The sequence below is a fragment of the Phoenix dactylifera genome, chromosome 5 (genome assembly GCF_051530095.1).
Source record: "Phoenix dactylifera cultivar Ajwa chromosome 5, Ajwa_hap1_PhDact_Kaust_v1.1, whole genome shotgun sequence".
Lineage (NCBI taxonomy): Eukaryota > Viridiplantae > Streptophyta > Magnoliopsida > Arecales > Arecaceae > Phoenix > Phoenix dactylifera.
In genome coordinates, this window is record NC_143194.1 from 19622563 (window position 1) to 19642397 (window position 19835).

The 19835-nt window shown below is 37.5% G+C and overlaps 2 protein-coding genes across 3 annotated transcripts; one reads left to right on the forward strand and one right to left on the reverse strand.

The window, feature by feature from the left end:
- The first annotated feature begins 706 nt into the window (after positions 1-706).
- On the forward strand, positions 707-6190 carry LOC103701535 (S-adenosyl-L-methionine-dependent methyltransferases superfamily protein). Its single transcript, XM_008783619.6, has 7 exons — positions 707-945; positions 1858-2506; positions 2658-2868; positions 2997-3291; positions 3914-4303; positions 5406-5483; positions 5674-6190. The coding sequence occupies exons 2-7, from the start codon at positions 1865-1867 to the stop codon at positions 5906-5908; spliced, it is 1851 nt and encodes a 616-aa protein (XP_008781841.3). The 5' UTR covers positions 707-945; positions 1858-1864; the 3' UTR covers positions 5909-6190.
- A 734-nt stretch (positions 6191-6924) lies between these two features.
- Positions 6925-19756, reverse strand: LOC103701533 (ATP-dependent 6-phosphofructokinase 5, chloroplastic-like). Of its 2 annotated transcripts, none has more exons than XM_008783617.5 (14): positions 19372-19756; positions 17455-17819; positions 17139-17220; positions 13648-13721; positions 13152-13263; positions 12711-12806; positions 12510-12611; positions 12310-12384; positions 11995-12135; positions 11739-11855; positions 11562-11666; positions 10524-10604; positions 9060-9188; positions 6925-7507 (listed from the first exon to the last, which is right to left on the reverse strand). In XM_008783617.5, exons 2-14 carry the CDS (start codon positions 17760-17762, stop codon positions 7340-7342), a joined length of 1590 nt encoding a protein of 529 aa, XP_008781839.2. In that variant the 5' UTR covers positions 17763-17819; positions 19372-19756; the 3' UTR covers positions 6925-7339. The 2 variants fall into 2 exon arrangements, with proteins under 2 accessions (XP_008781839.2, XP_017696924.2); XM_017841435.5 differs by having other exon boundaries at positions 17455-17822; positions 19372-19659.
- Between the last annotated feature and the right edge of the window lie 79 nt (positions 19757-19835).

Here is a 19835-nt window from a genome sequence, read left to right on the forward strand (position 1 = left end):
CCCCCAATCCCACAATGACAGCGAATGTTCTGGTCAAGAAAACTCACACTGAGTTGTTAGTAAACCACATGCGTCGATTTCCTAAAAAGGGTAATTTAGTGGCTTACGTGTCAGACAGGCACTGGAGAACTACAACTTTATCCTGTTTCAAAATGACCACTTGATCCCCTAATGGACGGCAGCCTAGATCATTTATTGGCGAGGAACAAAGATCGCGGATCCAAGTAAGTGGCACTGTTTCCGTGGTATCGGCGAGCCCGATCGCTGTCTCGTATACAACAGCATTCAGTGTTTTCGTCGACGTTCTGTATTGCCTTCTCGTGTGGCCCCACTAGTTAGAATTGTTCTTGTTCCGCCACGTCATTACAAAGAGTCGAATAATGTACGGGATACAGCAGACGATCGGCGCCCATTGCTCGTTAACTCTCGCTCCAAAGCGGTGAGGGGACTCGGATTATTGTATACACAGGGATCTTTCTGGCGGTATGGGCACCGAAGACGGTGGAAAACGATATCTCTTAGGCGCGCGCATAGACGTTTATATGCGGACACAAGATCTGCCGTCCACGTTCAAAGAAGAAGCCATCTCATCTAACGCATCATGCCCGTTGAAACGCGACACGAACGCATGACGCCACAAATGAACGGGCGGGACGGGAAGAATTTATGTTCGCATAGAACATTACATGCGTACAAAGTAAAGGTCACACCGTCCCCGCCGCGGCGAGACGCGTCGAATAATTCAAAAGAGGAAAGAGTCTCGCTGTCGAGGGGAAGCCGATATTAAATCCAAACGACGACGATAGCGAGGAAGATGATAGGAGATCAAATCTTGATTACCCCGCCCAAAATCTAGGGTGTTTTCTCTTCGAGATGGAGGAGAGGAGATTTTGGTAGAGCTCTCGGTGGATCTCAGATCCGTTTCTTGAGCTGCTTTCGGGATCGGTACGAGTTTTTCGCTGCTGCATCTCTAAATTCTTATTTGCTTCTCTTGCCGAGATTTTTTAAATTTTTTCGACAATTTTCAGCTAGGATTTGCTAGTTTCTTTAATTACAAGTCTGGAGCTTTTTTATTTCCCTGGAATCTGGGACGTTTTTAGAGGAAATTATATTATTTGCGCATGGATCGTGGTTTTTTCTTGAGCTAGGAAACTGGAGAGTGGAAAGTTAGTAGATTTTTGTGTTTTTTATTCTTGTCTTGGGGTTTCTTAAATTTGATGGAAGCCTTATTATTCGGATCTTGAAGTGGCTTGTTCGTTGAAGTTGTGTTGAGACTAAGGTGGGGTTTCAAAAGATGATACTTTTTATGTTTTTGACTAATTTTCTTGGGCTGGAGAATGATGGGCTTGCTAACTAAGTTTACTTAATCTAGAAATTTTACTGTAAAAGGAGCGCTTTTTAGATTTATCTTGTTGATGAGCTCGCGCTTGCTTTCCTTTTTTCTTACATCAATTATGCAGGGAGTTTGTTTGATTAATGAAGTTATATTTGGTAGTGTTTCTTTACTTGATAGGATATCCTAACTACTCTAAAATTTATGAGAGTAGTTTGAGTTCCAGTTCTTGATCGCTCTCACGAATTGTTTCTTTCTCTATCCCGATCTTGAATCGTTTTTATTGTTTAAATGTCATTTCTTGCGTGATGAAAATAATTTCCACTCTTTGTTTAACTTTTTTGTTGAAATCAGTAGATGCTTGGGTGTACTTTACTCCCCCTTCTTTTTTTCCTTGTTTATGTTTTTTTTTTTTTTTTTTTTTTTTGGGGGGGGGGGGGGGGGGGGGGGTGATTAAAACCTCATATTTTGATTTTTAAGTGCAATTTGGGTTGTATGCTAAAGCTGCATGAGAACTCTTTCAGGTACACCATGGCTTTGAAGGGGAATGCAGCTGATGGCAGGACTCGGAGCTCCATGTCTATAATTATAGTGGTCGGTCTGTGTTGCTTCTTCTATGTCTTGGGTGTTTGGCAGAGGAGCGGTTTTGGGAAGGGGGATAGGATAGCAGCTCAGATAACTGAGCAGACTGAATGCGCTATCTCACCCAATCTTAATTTTGAGACCCATCATAGTGGAGGAGGCGTTCCTAATGATGATGATTCAGAAGTAAAAACTTTTGAGCCATGTAATGACCGTTATACTGATTACACTCCTTGTCAGGATCAAAGGCGTGCAATGACTTTTCCTAGAGATAACATGATTTATAGAGAGAGACATTGCCCCCCTGAACAGGAAAAGCTTTACTGTCTTATACCGGCACCCAAGGGATATGTGGCTCCATTTCCATGGCCTAAGAGCCGTGACTATGTTCCCTATGCCAATGTACCTTACAAGAGTCTGACAGTTGAGAAGGCTGTTCAGAACTGGGTGCAATATGAGGGCAATGTTTTTAGGTTCCCTGGTGGAGGAACACAGTTTCCTCAAGGGGCAGATAAATATATTGACCAACTTGCATCTGTTATTCCAATTGCGAATGGGACGGTCAGAACTGCATTGGACACTGGTTGTGGGGTATGTGAAATATTAATTTAGAATCTGAACTCATCTCCAACCCCTTTTTGGTTATGCTTATGTTATATGAAATGATGTTCATGGTGATTCAGAACTATCATTTTTTTTTTTCTCTTTTTGTGATTATTTTGTTTCCATTGATTACTTTTAGGTGGCAAGCTGGGGTGCTTATCTATTGAAGAGGAATGTCTTAGCCATGTCGTTTGCACCAAGGGACTCGCATGAGGCACAGGTACAGTTTGCACTGGAAAGAGGCGTGCCTGCAGTTATTGGTGTTCTTGGATCTATAAAGCTCCCCTACCCAGCTAGAGCCTTTGATATGGCTCACTGTTCAAGATGCTTGATCCCATGGGGATCAAATGGTAAGGAGTATTTTCTAATTGGATACTTCTCATTTTTTTAGTTAGTATATAAGAGTTCCATATTTTTAACAAATGTGCATAGATTCTGGCATTTATTGTTCAAGTAATGCTGGTATTCTCTTTTTCAGATGGAATGTACATGGTGGAGGTGGATCGGGTTCTTCGCCCTGGTGGTTACTGGGTGCTTTCTGGCCCTCCAATTAACTGGAAGAGTAACTACAAAGCATGGCAACGAACAAAGGAGGATCTTGAGGAGGAACAAAGAAAGATTGAAGAAATTGCTGAACTTCTGTGTTGGGAAAAAATTTCAGAGAAGGGTGAAATTGCCATATGGCAAAAGAGAATAAATGCTGATTCCTGTCCTGGGAGGCAAGATGAGTCCCATGTAAATATGTGTGAATCAACAAATGCAGATGATGTCTGGTATGGTTCTATGCTTGTTTGACCTATTATTGGTTCCTGAATATATACAAAATGAGCATTTTTTTATTTCAGAGAAAGCAATTTTTATTATAGTGAAAATCACCTGTTCCTGAATATATATATGCTACAAGCACGAAAATTGGCGGGCGATGTTCATTATTCATTTGCTCTCTTCCTTTTCCCTTGTATCACTTTCAGTGTGAGTTAACTTTTCAAGAACATGTACACCCTCTTGCTTGCTTGGTTCATACATATGTAACATTGTTTGTAAACTTTAGTGTTAAAACTAAGCTGCAAAGAAAATGCCTAGCTAACAGATTTCATGTTCCCGTGCTGTGAGTCAGCCATATTGGTTCTTTGTTTTCCTGAGTGCAAGCTAGTATGATGTTTTATCTGTAATCTGTGACCAAGAATGAATGTTCAATAACTCACTGGCATTTTCTGTGTGTGATAATTGAGCTGGCAATTTCTGGATTATAATTAAGCTTGCTTCAATGTCCCGGAGATTTTAAATAGTGGATCAGCTGCCCATGTTTTTCTTGCTGTGTTGGTTATAGTTTTTCCTTTTTAGCTTCCCTTTCTTTCACTGTTCAAAAACTTCTCACTCGTTTTAGTGATTTAGGTACAAGAAGATGGAGGCTTGCATAAATCGTTATCCTGAGGTTAACAGTCCTGAAGAGGTTGCTGGAGGTGAACTGAGGCCATTCCCAGACAGGCTAAATTCTATCCCCCCTAGAATTTCGAGTGGTTCTGTGCCTGGCTTCTCTGCGGAGTCATATCAAAAAGACAATAAATTGTGGCAAAAGCATGTCAAAGCTTATAAGAAAGTCAATAAGTTACTTAACACTGGAAGGTATCGCAATATTATGGACATGAATGCAGGTTTGGGTAGTTTTGCTGCAGCAATTGAGTCTCCAAAATTATGGGTTATGAATGTTGTGCCTACTATTGCGGAGCTGTCCACTTTGGGTGTCATATATGAAAGAGGGTTAATAGGCATATATCATGACTGGTATGCACTTGTCTTCTTGTGGAGATCTTTCTGCACTCTTTTCACTATTTAAACTCTGCAGGGAGATAATTGTTTTGGTGTTTATTTTTCTTATTCAACTTGTTTGCACTAAAGCTAGCTGTCTACACTTGTCTGTCATCTAATCATTTTTTTTGAACTTGCTCAAGTTAGAAAAACTTTTTCCATTATTTCCAGGTTTCAGAACTAAAGCAAGACCTATTATTCTTTCATCTTCCTTTATACTGTTTTGGTGTAATGTTAACATATGCAACTTGATTGCCCTTGCATCTCCACAATTTACTATGAAATAAAAATTGGCATAAGGTCATTTTCACAGATAAAGAACTAAAATAGAAAGGACCTCATTAGTTTAAAGTTTAAACTGCTAGCTGAATATTAGTTGGGAAGTTGCATATTTGGGAGATTAGGACCCTTTTTGCGTGTTAAACAGTAAAAACATTTTCTGCAGCATAATTTTGGTCTTTCCTCCTATTGTCCCTTTGCTGACTCTTGCCTTTAATCTCTTCTTGGAGTATATTAATTCTTCCTATTGGAAAGGTACATTAGCATCAAGATTCGCCGTATCGGTATCGGACCCCGTACCACACTAGCATAGTATCAGTACGATACCGGTACCGATACTAAACTAGTACGGTACGGTATGTCTGGTACGGTACGACATACCATGGTTAGCATTCTGATATTCAGCATCTCCTGGTGTTGAAAATAAATCTCACCTATCTGTTTAATTTCTATCTTCTCCATGTATGTGACTTTTCATCCGGTTCGAAGTTTCTTTTGTTTTTATGATATGAAATCTAAAGTGTGTGGCCGCCTCAAGAGGCTTGCAAATGAGAGCTTACTAGTGACCATCGTGCATCTATATTGTAGCTTGAGATGCTTTCATGCTGAAAAGTGTGCATGTTAAATCTGCTGCTTCACCATCCAGTTTCCTCTAAACCTGAACTATTGAAATTATACATTCTTGATCTTTCTTTCTTTTGTTGTCAATATATTTTGTGAGATTGCACCAGGTACTTATTTTTCTTCATTTGTGCTATTTCCCATTTTCATATGCTTTTTTGCTTCTTTCTTGGTTTAGGTGTGAAGCCTTTTCGACTTACCCAAGGACATATGATCTTATACATGCCAGTGGTGTTTTCAGCTTGTACCAGAACAAGTAAGTTGATGTGGGGAGTTAGGGCTCCTTACATAATTTAATTGCATGAATAATATATTGAAAAAAAAAGGGATGAATACTGTTTGGCTTGGATGGAAATGAATTTCTGAATAACATTTATAGATCCTGTTAGTTGCTGGATTAACTACCAGATCTTACTTAATTTTTTTGCTTCATGCAATCAAAACAGGTGTAAAATGGAAGACATTCTCTTAGAGATGGACCGTATTTTGCGCCCAGAAGGTGCTATTATATTTCGCGATGATGTTGATGTCTTGATAAAGGTGAAGAGGATGGTCAGTGGCATGAGATGGAGCACAAAGATGGCAGATCATGAGGATGGCCCTCTTGTGTCTGAGAAGATATTGTTTGCCGTAAAGCAGTATTGGGTTGGTGGAAGCAAAAATAAAACACGCGAGCAGTAAAGAAGCGCCCTTCCTAGAACTCGGCAGTGTTTTCCACACACTTGCTACTACGAAACAAGCTTGAGTTGCGGCAAAGCTATCGACTTGGCGTGTTTTTTTCTCATCTCTAAAAACATTACGGGTTCGGATAAGCATTCTTGGGTTAAGAGTTATTGTAACCATGATTTGTTGCCAAGTAGCCATAGCTTTTCATATTTATAATTGTTGTTTCATCACCATGATGTTTTTTTTATCAAAAAAATAGAGTTGTTCCCCCAGTTAGTGGAATTTGATATTGTTAAACGCGTACGATCCAATCTTCGTTGTTCACAGCTTCAAATATCTGTCATCTTGACTCCAATAGGTTCCCCTCCATATATATGCATCTCTACGGTCGGATACTGCAGTAAAAAGATTAAAAGATGGAGCTTGCCTCCGGTTGGAAGTACTTTGAAGTTTGAACTCCTTGTTCCAAGCGGAAACTATTTGAGGTTGTTCTCCAGCGAGTAAATTCATTTCAGTAAGGTTAGAGAGATCCAATGTTATTGCAATCCAACTGAGCAGTCCTTGTGTACTGATCCTGGGGGCTTGCTTTACCATTTGGTACAGTTCAATAAGAAATTGCTGATCAGCAGGTTATGGGTTCCAGAATTTGACTGGAGCCGTTCGACCTTAATGCTTGAGAAGGCCAATGGTGTTGGGGGAAAAGGATTCAAAAGATGTCTATTTTGGTTCTGGATTAGGTCTAATCTGGGTGCACAAGATTGGCTTGAAAGCAACCAAGCATGGATTTTTGAGTCAGTTAAAGGTACATTTCAGAGCATTTGGGTGGAGGCCCCGGCTTGGATTTCACCAGGAGTCAGGAGCTCTTTTCACAGGAAGTGGATGGGGAACTCTACAGATTGGGTTTCACCGGTTGTTTTTGGAGGTTACAAACTTGATCTGGTCCATCTCGACAGTTGAACGACAGGCATGAAAGGGGTAGAGTTACAACTGAAATTTCCATTCATGGTTATATAAGCAAGAGCAAATCATCGTTACAAACATCAAATTCCTCTTGTGCATTTTATTTAATATGATATCACATAATCAGTCGTTGGAAAAAAATAGAACTACACTTAATGCAAATCTCAGGAATGATTATATGTCTGTAGACAATTGTTGAATTGCAGAAATGTACAAACTTTTGCTTTTCTTGGCTCACCAAACTTCATTTGGCTTCGACTTATTTTTTCTCGAACAAATAAAAGAAACCTGGTAATCTACAAAATTGCTATATAGATAAGACTCCTATTTAGATACTTCCATTTCCACTATTTTGGGGCAATCAATTTTCATGATAATGAATGTATTGAAACGGAGCGCCACTGAGTGAGAGCTTCAACCTTAATAATTGTATCTGTTAAGATGCATCCCTCCTGCAATAACAGGTCAGCATCTCTCTGAATACAATCAGTGGAAGTCAGGTTGGCCAGTTGATGTCAGGCATCGGTGCCACATTCTACTGTTAGGATCAACACACCTCGAAGATGTGATGACTTCTGGAATGGGAAGGTAGACATAATGGGTGTTGCATATGCCCGTTGTAATGCCACTGAACCCCGCAAACGCACCGTGTACCTACACAGAATAAGATATCATTGCAAATTAGTCAAGCTCAAAAGACAACCATTTGAACATACATGTAAATGTTTCTTAGAAAAACTATGCACCTAAATGGAAGCAATGTAGCTCTTATCATATGCATATGCATTAATAAGTGACATACTTTAACATTGATCTAACATTATTTTGTAATTAAGTAGTTGCACACTTGAGTTAAAAGAACAATCAAAAGTCTACATAATAAGGTCAAATTTGTTATACATCTGAATTTGATACTATGGAAACAACTGCTAAAATATAGCTAAGCATACTTTTTTATGACCAAAAAGATGTTTAGGAGTTTAATGATGTGAAGCCTTCTAATGGCTTTGAGCATAATATAAGAGATAGCTAATGCTGAAAGCAGTTCCATAATTCGTTGAAAATCAGAAGGGAAAAAATGGTACAATCTATTATTTGAGTAATGGATGGTACTACATGAGATATAGAATCTGACATCGTGGAAACAACTGCTTAAATATAGCTAGCATACTTTCTTGGACTTTTCTTTCGGAGTTTGAATGATGTGAAACTTTTAATGACTGAGCATTCTGATGCTTCAGGTAGTTCCAAAATTTGTTTAAAATCAAAAATGTGAAACAAATGTTACGACATACATACATGCATGCAAGCATATATGAGATATAGAAATTGGCGTTGTGGAAACAATGCTTAAATATAGCTACATACTTTCCTAGGACAGAAATTTGTTTAGGAGTTCAAATGATGTGAAACTTTTTAAGGTTGCATCCTGATGCTTCAAATAGTTCCAAAATTAGTTTGAAATCAAAAATCGGAAACAAACAATACAATATACAGCATGCATGCATGCATATGGATGGATGGATGTGTGTGTATGAGTGCTAAATAATACAATGTATGAGATATACATCAAGTGAGAAAGCATTCTGTGACTGCTTATGGCACAGTCCATTGCTGGGACATAAAAATTTCCCAGAGCTGTCAGGGATGAGAGTTGTTCCAGAAACAAGAGTCAGAGTAAAATTGAATTCAAGCTTTTCTTAACAACGTCAACCAAAAAGCAACTGTTAACATGTACACACAGACGTGCGCACATGGCAGAAGCTATACATTAGGGCCCATTGCTTGGCAAAAAAAAAGCTGTTTGCAACTTTAGGCTGGACTGTGGAACCCAGTTCATGCAAAAAAAAAGGAAGCAACCAGCAAAAGAAATTATTATAGTATAATTTCAGAGATGTAGGCAAATTGGCTGGCAACAGATGACAAATAATCTCAATAAATTATTATACAGATGATCAGATACAACAGATTAAGCATACGTTCCAGGCCAAAAACTAGACAGAAAAAAGTTAAAGAAATAAAAGAGAAAAAATCTGTCTTCCGTAAATCACAAATCAGACAAAAGAACTACCAAATTGCAGGTTCCAATCTTGTATTGATAATGTTGCCTAAAATTAAGCGAAGATACTTAGATGGATCTAAATCATGCTTCACTTCTGAGAGCAGCAGTGCTATATCATAGAGGTGCATGAACTGAGATTCTTACAGCATTCTGGCCAAGCACAGTGCAAAGGATTGCATCGGATGCATTGGCACGGCATGCTCTGATCATATAAGTCGGATCAATGTATTTCACATCTGCTGGAACGCCTATTTCCTTGAAATGCCTTTTAATCTGTAGGTATAGGTGAATGTCAAGTGTAACCAACACATTGCTGCTAACATGCAGGCAATTTTTTTTAAGAAATATTGTAGCGTATGAAGTAATTACAGCTGGAAAAATGTGCATGGAAAGAAAACATCAGTGCCACAGTTTGAGAAGAAACACATTACTAATGTGATCAGAGGAAAACATCTCTATCACAAGGAACATGCAGTATGGAATTTGTTGATAAAAATGTGGCAAGAATTCACTGCAGCATTAAACTAGAGGAGTTTTCATAACCTAAGTCAGCAGCCATGTGGCGTGTTTGACAAATCTGGAGAGTAGGGAATTTTGATGAGAAAAATGTTGCAAGAATAAACTGCAGCATTAAACTAATGGTGTTTTCATAAGAAGCTATCTCAGTAGCCATGTGACGTGTTTGACAAATCTGTGAGAGTAGCGAGCCTTCCACCGGCACTCCAGTTGTAGATAACAAAGAATCCCTTGTTTTCTGCAAATATTATAGTCTATGACTTTCAAATATGCAGACCTCTTGAAATTTAGTTATTTATTAGTTTATTTATCTATTTCATCTACAAAATATTTTGTCAATGGATGGCTGCAAGATATTCTTGCTCCTAATCAAACATTTATAAGAAAGGACAATCATTAACTGATGTTGGCTGCAATTCCCCTTTAAAGAGTGTACGAGATCTGATCTATGTGTAACCCAATTTAAACCCAGTCCATGACCAAATTCGGACCCATGTGTCGGGTATGGATCTAAACTGAGATCAAAACCTTGGTAGGGTTAGCATGATCTTGCCTGATGTGGCATGGATGGACCTAATTAGAAATGGCAAAAGTTAATTAACAAATCCGGTGTAGTCTCATAAACCAAGAGCCAAGCTAGAATCCTTATCCAATCTATCAAGTTAATGATTTGATTCTGGCTTAAATCTTGGAACCAGCGAACTGCAGAAGTCCAGGTTAGTTCTTGGTACATTAGAACCAAGCCTGATAATTACCCATTTGCAGCCCAATGTCTAGTCCATGTTTTTCACATCTAATTTTTGAATGTTAATCTGTCATACATCGATCAAATTAAGTTTTAGTATAAGGTAGTGCAGCCACAGTTGATTAGCAGTCATAATGGACAAGATGTTCAGGAAATAGCTTTTTTATTTTATATTTCATTCTGCATCCATCTAGTCTCTTTAGTAAACATTTTGACTCTCTAAATAGCAATTACATTTAGTTTACTTCTCCTAATTATGTTCTTCGACTCTTAGAGATACTGCAAAATTGGTGTATCATTTTACCAGAAAGATTTAAGAAACAGAGAGATACTAGTGAGACACAAACCTGCTGTTGAATGTGGACGCCAATATCACTAAGCACCACATTTCCTGATGCATCTGTTGCATTTGATTTTTCCAACAATTCCTGAAAGACATTGAGAGAAATACTTAATACAACTGACTTGAGGAAATTATACGGAAACTTGTCTGGCCACTTTGTCAGTAGATCATAGAAAGCCTCAGTAAACTATGATATAAATCAAATCATAATACTCAACTATGATTCTGAATAAACAAACTTCTTCATGCAGACATTACAATGAATTCAGGACTCTGGCATTTCAAGACTGAATTAAGCAGAACTATGTGTTAGACTCAGAGAAATGAATATATACATTTTAACTAATCTGTCCACCGGAACGTCATGATAACAAATTAGTCTTCTATGGAGGATTGCTATAAGCTCGAGATCTCTCAAGCCTTTCCCAGGATATTAATGAGGTGAGGATTTGTGTTGATTCTATTCCTGCTTATGTGCTTATTTGCTATTCCTCTGGTTCCTATTACACGGTGTCCTGGGCTCAAGATGACCCCACACAGAAATTCACTAAGCAGTCTTGGGCTCCATCAATCAGTGAAGGGGAAGCCAGAAGCTAAAACCTGTTCGGGGCTCCCCACCATCACCTAGTCTGGATCCGGTGGTTCATACCCTCCAGTAGCAGAGACACAAGATGCATGGTGCACATGTGCACACATACAGACGCACGGGCACGGGCACCTGGATAACTAGGGTCAAATTTTTCTTGTAACATAACCAGTGTTTGACGTAACACGAGATTATATTCTAACTTGTCTTGTTATATTCTGCAGAACCTAGGATTCTAAAGTTTGATTTAATTCTGAAAGCTGAGCATACATAGATTTTCTCTTACCAATTTGAACTTGTAACACTTTTCATAAATCCTAGAAACATGGTCATATTCCTATAATCCCAGGGCTGAACAATCATTACAGGATTCATTAAAATTGTATACAAAGAAAATAATAGTAAAATCTAATCGTAAAAAAATGTTCTGATTTTTTTCCTTAAACATGCAGTTACCTGTCCTGCTCCTTCAGCAATGCAAATGACAGCATTCCCTTTAGTTTTTAGCAAATGCTCAAGGTGCTGCAAGACTCCATTTGGTCCCTCCAAAGTGAAAGGTACCTTCAATTGGATATTATTTCATCAGAAACTGTTAATATTACTAAAAAGGAAATAAACATGAATTCTGCATACCTCAGGAATTAAACAGACATCTATCTGACCGCTAGAAAGTGATGCATGCATAGCTATGAACCCACTGCTTCTTCCCATCAATTTCACCAGTCCAACGCCATGGTATGCACTGTGTGCCTAAGAAGAAAAGAGATCAACTCGAAAGATAAGATTAAAAGGATAACATGATATGGAGAATAAATTCCTCTAATTGCTTGGTTGAGCAATCTAGACAGCTGCAGCAGAGCTACCAGAGATCTACAAAGAAATTGATTACCTCAATATATGCAGAATTGATTGCTCGTTGAGCTTCTTCTACAGCAGTATCAAAACCAAATGTCTTGTCCATTAGTAATATATCATTGTCAATGGTTTTTGGCACACCAATGACTGACACTTTCATTTTTCTCTTGCGACACTGCATTCAGCAAGGGTACAGCTAAGCTTGCATGTCAAAGTAAATTATACTGCAACTAGTATAGTGGTTGTGACAGGAAATGACATGATAACCTGACAGTTTATAGCTTTAAATGGCTAGAAATATAGAATGCAATTCGATCGGATCTTTAGTAAAAGATGCAGGCAACGATACCTCATTATGTATTGCATTTGCCCCTGCATGTGTGCCATTTCCTCCGAGTACAAAAAGCATATTGATTCCCCTGGCCTGAAATGGTCGAACATCATAACATAGTCTTCCATCATGATTATGGAAGCATAAAATGTGGAAATCAATTGATGAAAACAAAGAACCTAGTGATCACCGATCAACTGGTGTGGAACTCATTATACCTGAATGCTATCTATAATGTCACTAATGTTACCCCCTCCACGAGAGACTCCCAACAAACTTCCACCATGAAGATTAATGTTTTGAACCACTTGACGTGAAAGCTAGGAGAAAAAACAACAGTTTTAGAACACATAAAAATAGGGACATGATAATACAAACACTCACCTGTGGATCTTGGACTTAATGGAAATTGTTCTCACCGGTATTTCTAGTAAACCCTCATCAAAAAATCCACGGTAACCAAAGGGGATTCCAATGATCTTTGTAACACCATATTTTTCAAGGGTGAACACTATCTGCAAGCACAATAAAATAATGTAATTCTGCTCACTTGAATGATATATACAAGGAAGCTGATATGCTGAAAGGCTCATTATAGCTTTGCGATTGCCTAATTTTTGTTATGTAGAAATCTGAAGGTGTAGCACATTCACAGTTTTAAATTCAATGACCCACCCAATTTTCTAACAATCATGGACATTCATGCCATATGCTCACTTTCTAAAATATATTATTAGGGATCATATCAACAGACATCAGAGCATAAAAGGTCTTTTAAAGTAAAAAAATTGTAGAAAGTATTCATGACTATACAGATGAAGAAAATTAAACATGGAATGATGTCTAAAGAGGCAACAAACCTGTCTAATGACATCGTTGAGACCAGGACACAGCCCTCCACAAGTAACAATTCCAGCTTTTACTTCCTCAGGTTCATAGTATATTTGCTTACGTGGCCCAGCACGGTGAACCCTAGAGTAAGATAAGAACTACAATCAAGAGAGGGAGAGAGATTGATAGATAGAGAGAGAGAGGAAGCTAAGCAGAAAATGATCTTGAAACTACAATATAATATACCATAAGTTTTTTTTTTTCATAGTTCAACAATATTTCTAGAAGGATTGTTTCAATAATCTAAAAGTGAAACTGTAAAATCTGGAGGTTCTCAAAATTTAAGTGCAAAAGGATTAACAAATCCCTGGGAAGGGCAATTACAAAGGAAAAAGATACAGCTAGAAATTTCCATACTTAATTAAGGAAGACAATATCATGCTACTGGCCAATATTTCAGAACTAAAAATAATAAGAGACTACTACTAGCAGTGGTAAGAAGAAGAAGAAGACGAAGAAGAATACCATTGCTCCACCCAGCTGCAGTCAGGATCTATGCACTCAGCTCCAGCAGAGTGTGGTGAAGAAAACTTTATGACCTGAAAGTTGTTGTGCAATTCCTTGGCGAGTAAGATAATAACTACGTATAAATTTATAGTAACAAAGGTTCAAGAACTGAGATAATCAATTCTAGGCACTCTTAACTATTATAAAAAAAGGGTACTTCCCTCATTCATATCTCATGTGGCAACCAATTACTAATACATAAATATGAGGCTAGGAAGATCCAAAACTATGGAAAGTAGGTGCAATCAGAAGCTCTTTTTTTTTTTTTTTTGCTAAAGACGGGTTTTCATACAATACGTGTACAAATACACACAATAAAGTCAAAAAATACTAACTCATGGAGAGCCAGTGGCAGCTCCCTCTCCCCCACCCCAAGGGTATATCCTGAATGATGAGCCACGAAAGCAGCCTTAAATATGCAAAGAATTATTGCATGCATATTGTTTACCAGAATGGTGCCAACTATCATCAACTTTTTGTAAGAATAGCATACATCTTTCTTAATCCTTCACTCTGGCTTGTAGTTAATCATATAAACTCAATATTGCTCTTATTTGTAAGAATAGCATACATCTTTCTTAATCCTTCACTCTGGCTTGTAGTTAATCATATAAACTCAATATTGCTCTTACATTTCATCTTGATAATGTACAATTTTAAAATTTAAATAGAGCCCATAAAGCTTCCCTTAGAAGAACAGGTCCCAAGAAGGTATGTCTTATGTTTACTGAGTGTTTGGTCAAAATGATACTTCTTGACCACTTTCAACAACTTGATCATGGTGGGGGGTTGGTGGGGGAGGATCAGTCAAGAAAATGGAAAAAAAAAAATTACAAGACAATGTTTTGATTCTTAAATGAGTTATAGTTTTTGCCATCTCTCTTTCTCAAAAAAAAAAAAATCCCATAATTTTGCATTTCATCGTATAAATTAGAAAAATTGAGATTACTGAAAAAAATAAATGCCATAACTCCATAATAGAATATTCTTTAAGGAGATAAAAAGCCTTATGCCTTATATTTATGTTCCTTTCTCTCTTTTCTCTCTTTTCTCTCTTTTTTTTTGAAAAGAAAAATAAGAAGACCACTTCAACTCATTGTGTGGAGAATGAAATTTAAGCAGGAAAAGTCTAACATAGGCTAAACCCCCAAACAAAGGCGAACTGCAAATAAAGTCAGGATCTATGTGAAAATCTTCTCATCCTGTCAGTATACACTGCCTTTGCTTCTGGCCAAATCAAGACTTAATTGAAGCTTCTGCATACTTAGGGACATCAAGTGTTGACAAAGATTTCTACATAAAGATCCTCTAGATATACTACTTCCACAGTTTCCAGGAACAGGGTAAGCAAATATTCTCCCGACCAAGAGAGACATTAATTAGTCACAACCCTTCTGCTTCTCCTAATGTCTCAGCTTCAGTGAAGAAGCCTAACCTTCTATTCTAAGAAACACTGCATACCTTATATCTTCAATATCCACTCATACTTGAGTGGAATTGCGAAGAGGCAAATTGCCATCACTAAAAGAAGAACGTAGCTACCCTACATGTTCAAGATGCTTTTTTTCCTTTCTCTTCAATTAGCCTCTAAGAGTTATGTTGATTTGATAACAATGCATACTAATCCAAACATTTGACTTGACAAGAGGAAAAAGCTAGAGGCAGGGACATATGAAACATAACTTTAACTAAATCTTATTATTTTACTAGTTGAAAAAAGGCCATTAGCAGTTAGGGCCCTAGCAATCTGGGATCCTGGGAGGGATGGACAGGGAATAGATTTAGCCTTTGCACTTGTCAGTCCAGGCCATTTACCATTGCAATGCAAACCACCCCCCCCCCCCCCCCCCCCCCTTCCTCAATCTTATTTTATTGATATTGCATAAAATAAAATATGAGCTGTGCTTGGCTCGAGAGCCAAAAAAAAAGTCAAGTTAGCTGGGTTATGTTGGAAGAAGAAATGAAGTTAAATTATTCCATCTTTCCAATGGAGAAATTATTCTTGGATTAAGTGGGTGTAAGTGGATCAGAGTAAAAAGTAAAGCATTAATTGCACATCAAATTTTCAGAAATGCCTATATTACCCTTGAGAAAAAGCAATTTAACCTAGATACACAGTGGCCATTCAGCTGAATGAGGTGGAAGAAATGGATTACAGAGCTTCTATTCCAACTTAACCCTGAACCAGGTGAAGCCTCAAAGATATCTTTGCTAAAGCCTTTCGAAATACAAGTTTCTCATCCAAACTCCCAAATTACCTTGAACATATAAGAAATATGACATTTCACAAGGTTATTCTAATAATATATATCCCTGGCTAATTTGTAAAGAAAGAAAAGCCTAATTTTAACAACATTATGGACATTAAAATGCATTGTTGGAAAAGTCCAACTTGCCACCAATCTCTGAAAGCCGCAACTGAAGAATTTAATAAGTGTTTAAAAGTCATATCATCTAACTTGCCGATGCAAATCCAACACAGTTTCTTCAAGCTAGATGCTAGTTTCCAGGTAACACAAACTACAAGACAGTCTTCATATCTGTTTTTGGTCAGCCATATCATTATTAGTGCTGCTTCAATCCAAAATAATTAGATCGTCATCAGTTCTCTGAATTTACAAAGCCTCCAAATTACCCAGGAATGACAATATTCCTCTTAACCATTTATCGCTGAAAATTGTTTTACAAACTAAATTCAGAAAATGATTAGATCTAAGCAAAACATTGAATCCGAAAACTAATGCAGCTCATGAAATTGCTTCAAAGGTAATAAAATGTGCTGCTTCCTTTATTTAATTGAATTAGATAGGTATCCATTTTAGCTATTTATGGAAATATGAAACATTTTAATACAGAGTGAAATGGCAGCACAACAAAGTAAATCTCAGTAGTTCTGCAACATTTCATTCTGCCTTCAATTTATGAAAACAAATTCCACGACATCAAAATATGTTGGATATTATGATTACAGAAGACTGCAATAATATTGCCATGCCATCACTAGAATACCACATATGAGTCGTGGTTTATATAGCTATATTCAATAGTCAATATCAATGTTTTCTTTAATCATAAGCCTAGTTGTACAGTGATGAATATCTGAATAAAACATTTTGACAGAGAAGAACAAGGGTTATTTGTTAAGCCTAAAGTTTGAGGTACAGGAGCATCACCTGGTAATATTAGAAATTTGGACATATGCATGCAAAAAGTCTCTTTAACATTTCTTGTCAATTCCACGTGTAACAGAAATTTATAGAAACCTTTTGAAATAGAGCTCCATAATTATATTTCAGCAAGATGAAAGTTTTTGCAAAAATGATTAAAACTAGTAATGAGCTCTGATCTTATGAATCTGTCCCATCCAAACAACAAAGCAGCATAGATCATGCAAAAAGTGTGACAGGAGATGGGAAAAGTAATCTAAATATTTATGGATGAGAGTAGACCTTAAGAAGTGCTCTGTCATCATCATTCACATAGCCATTCCACACATCCTTTGGTGCACCATTGCCATCATCCAGGGGACTTCTGTCAAAGTCGGTAGTAACAAATCATGTCATTCTATTTCACAAGAAAAAAGGTATTTCAAACAACATACTTCTACAGAACTACAGCATAAAGCAGCAGATATGAAAGGTGTAATATGCACTTGGAGGAAGATTAATAATTCCAATTGATGATAAGATGAATATATAAATGTGAAATATAGTATTATATGTTTGCTCAGAAAAAAAAGGCTAAGATTAAGTAGGGTAAGATCACCTGCTTTTGAGAGAGAATGTAGTTGGTCTTGGCTGCACATCAAGAATATCCCTCAAATGCGGCAAATTAAACCTTTTGTTAAAATCCTCCTGGAAGTGCATTTTCCAATCTGGATCCTTAAAATCTACCTCTGGCTTAAAAATAACAGCTCTAACATCCTTAATCCGGTATCCGGTTGGGATCCTTCTCTGGAATCTTCTAAGTTTTGAATGATTAGAACTGAACAAGGGGTGATCCCCTCGCAATTGTAAGCCATATTGGCCCAAACTGATTAAACAAACACCATTAATTGATGAAGCAAAAGCCATTCTTAGAATGTCAGAACAATTAAGTAATTTGATGAAGCAAACCAAAAACTGAGTAACCTGCTGGACAAAAAATAACAAACATAGGGTCAACTTAGCCAGTATGCATAGCTTACACCATATATATCTTAGGAATGGGGAGAAAAAACAGAGGGAAAAATGAAATGGAAAATTCTGACATTCTAGTCATAACATTCAAAAAGTTATTTACTAGCCATTAACAGTTAGTTCTTTGAATCCTATCTCCAAACAATATATTCAATATAACAAAAGTTTCTTTAAGATCCGAACTCAAAATTTATATCCATGCTTTCAATATGATTTTCACTTCCCATTCTTATCAACCCTTTGAACTAAATTCCAACATTACACCTAAAAGGCCCATCTCAATCCTTTCTAGCACATTTTGTATCAGTCCACATAATCCAAGTTTCAAGCATCAAATTGTCCTCCAAAAGAACTTAACACAAAGCCTTCTAACAAACTAGAAGAGATTCATATGCACTTCATAGTTTATATATCTATGTATGTAAATCTGTATATTTCTGCATGAATGGACCATCAGTCCACTGATCGCTAAAAATTAAGAACTCTTATGCTTGGAAAAAGCTGTTCCTGTCACAAAGTTTCATACAAGTGCCAAGAACTAGCTTGAAAAGATGTCAGCATGATAGCTCTGTAATATGAACTGCGATGAAATGTCATGAATTATCTGGGGAGGAAATCCCATGAATGGTCCATGGATCTCCAATTTGTGAAATAAAAGACCAAATATAAAGAGTTCAAGCAGCATTCTGATTTAACCATGGCTCTCCATCTTGTTTCTTTGTTAGTAGTATCATCATTTCAACACATAACGATGTAATCTCTAAGCTTATGTCGTATGAACTCAACTCTATCTCCATGTTTCCCCCTTTTTCACTGGCATACTTTCTACAACCACTCTTGCATCATGCATGTTTAACTTCTCCAGTGCCATCACTATTAGGGTTTAGCAATACTTTGACAATTTGGATTCATGAACCATCATAGACATATTTGTAGAAACTTTATAAGAACTTCCTTCTTCATTCCATCCATCCTCCCCTTCATTTGACAGAATACTAAATCTCTATCAGATAAAAACATAATCAACAACAGACAATGGCTTGTTACAAAAAAAGCATTAGAAATATAAGTTTTACACTCCAAAATTTAGAGAGAATTCTACATAAGAAAAGCATGATAGTTGAATCTATAGTTCTTAGGGCTCCACATGATCAATGTTACATCGAAGCCCAGGAAAGACAAAATCCTCAAGAAACCATATTTTTGAGAAACATAGGTATCAAAATTGTAAATATCTCAATCCATTACATAACCAATGGAAAAAAACTATCAAATTATATATTAAACCGCTCCTGTTGATATTGTTATGAATCTAGAAAAACACATCCACAGGTCCAAGCTCTATATATTAACATGATCAGATCCAAGTTCAACAAAGATCATGTCTTTTCTCCCTACAGATCCACGAAACGATGACTCCTCCCTCTACCCACCAAATTACATCAAAAAAATCCCACGAAAAAAGGGGGACAATCGTTGAAACTTGGAGAAAACCAAGAATTACCTCTGACTAGCCGAAGAATCTGAGAAACCAATCCTTGAGAGAAAGAGAGAGAGATAGGAAGCCTCTTGGATGCGGAATCCCTCCGCCCCTCTCCTTCTCGGCCTCGAAATCCAAAACCCGGCCTTTGGAACGAGGAGGGAAGAAAAAGAAGAGGAGAAATCAAAACAGGCGTCGCTTTTGGTTGTTCGATGTTTCGGTCAGCGAGCAACGAGAGAGGAATTATAAACTAGAATACTCCGCCGGTTACAGTCACCGCCTCCTCGTCTCGCGACCAATCGATTTCATCGGAGCGAAGAAAGCGAGGATCTCCGATTCATATTCCGAATCTTGCGATAAAGACACTCCCTCTCGGACGCGTCCGTCTCTGCATGGATACACCCATATTAGGAATGGAGATTAAAGGGGGAACGTATTTATGGAAAAAGGAGGGTGTATGTTTATCGGTATCTAAAAAGTAGGGTGTG

What these genes read in the sequence shown, in the direction of transcription:
- LOC103701535 (XM_008783619.6), top strand. Translation starts at nt 1,865, where the DNA reads ATGGCTTTGAAGGGGAATGCAGCTGATGGCAGGACTCGGAGCTCCATG. An exon ending in CATTGGACACTGGTTGTGGG is followed by an intron (nt 2,507 to 2,657) that starts GTATGTGAAATA and finishes GATTACTTTTAG; the next exon opens with GTGGCAAGCTGGGGTGCTTA. An exon ending in TTCAGCTTGTACCAGAACAA is followed by an intron (nt 5,484 to 5,673) that starts GTAAGTTGATGT and finishes CAATCAAAACAG; the next exon opens with GTGTAAAATGGAAGACATTC.
- LOC103701533 (XM_008783617.5), bottom strand. Translation starts at nt 17,762, where the DNA reads ATGGCTTTTGCTTCATCAATTAATGGTGTTTGTTTAATCAGTTTGGGC. An exon ending in ACATTCTCTCTCAAAAGCAG is followed by an intron (nt 17,221 to 17,454) that starts GTGATCTTACCC and finishes CGACTTTGACAG; the next exon opens with AAGTCCCCTGGATGATGGCA. An exon ending in GCGTCCACATTCAACAGCAG is followed by an intron (nt 9,189 to 10,523) that starts GTTTGTGTCTCA and finishes CTATACCTACAG; the next exon opens with ATTAAAAGGCATTTCAAGGA.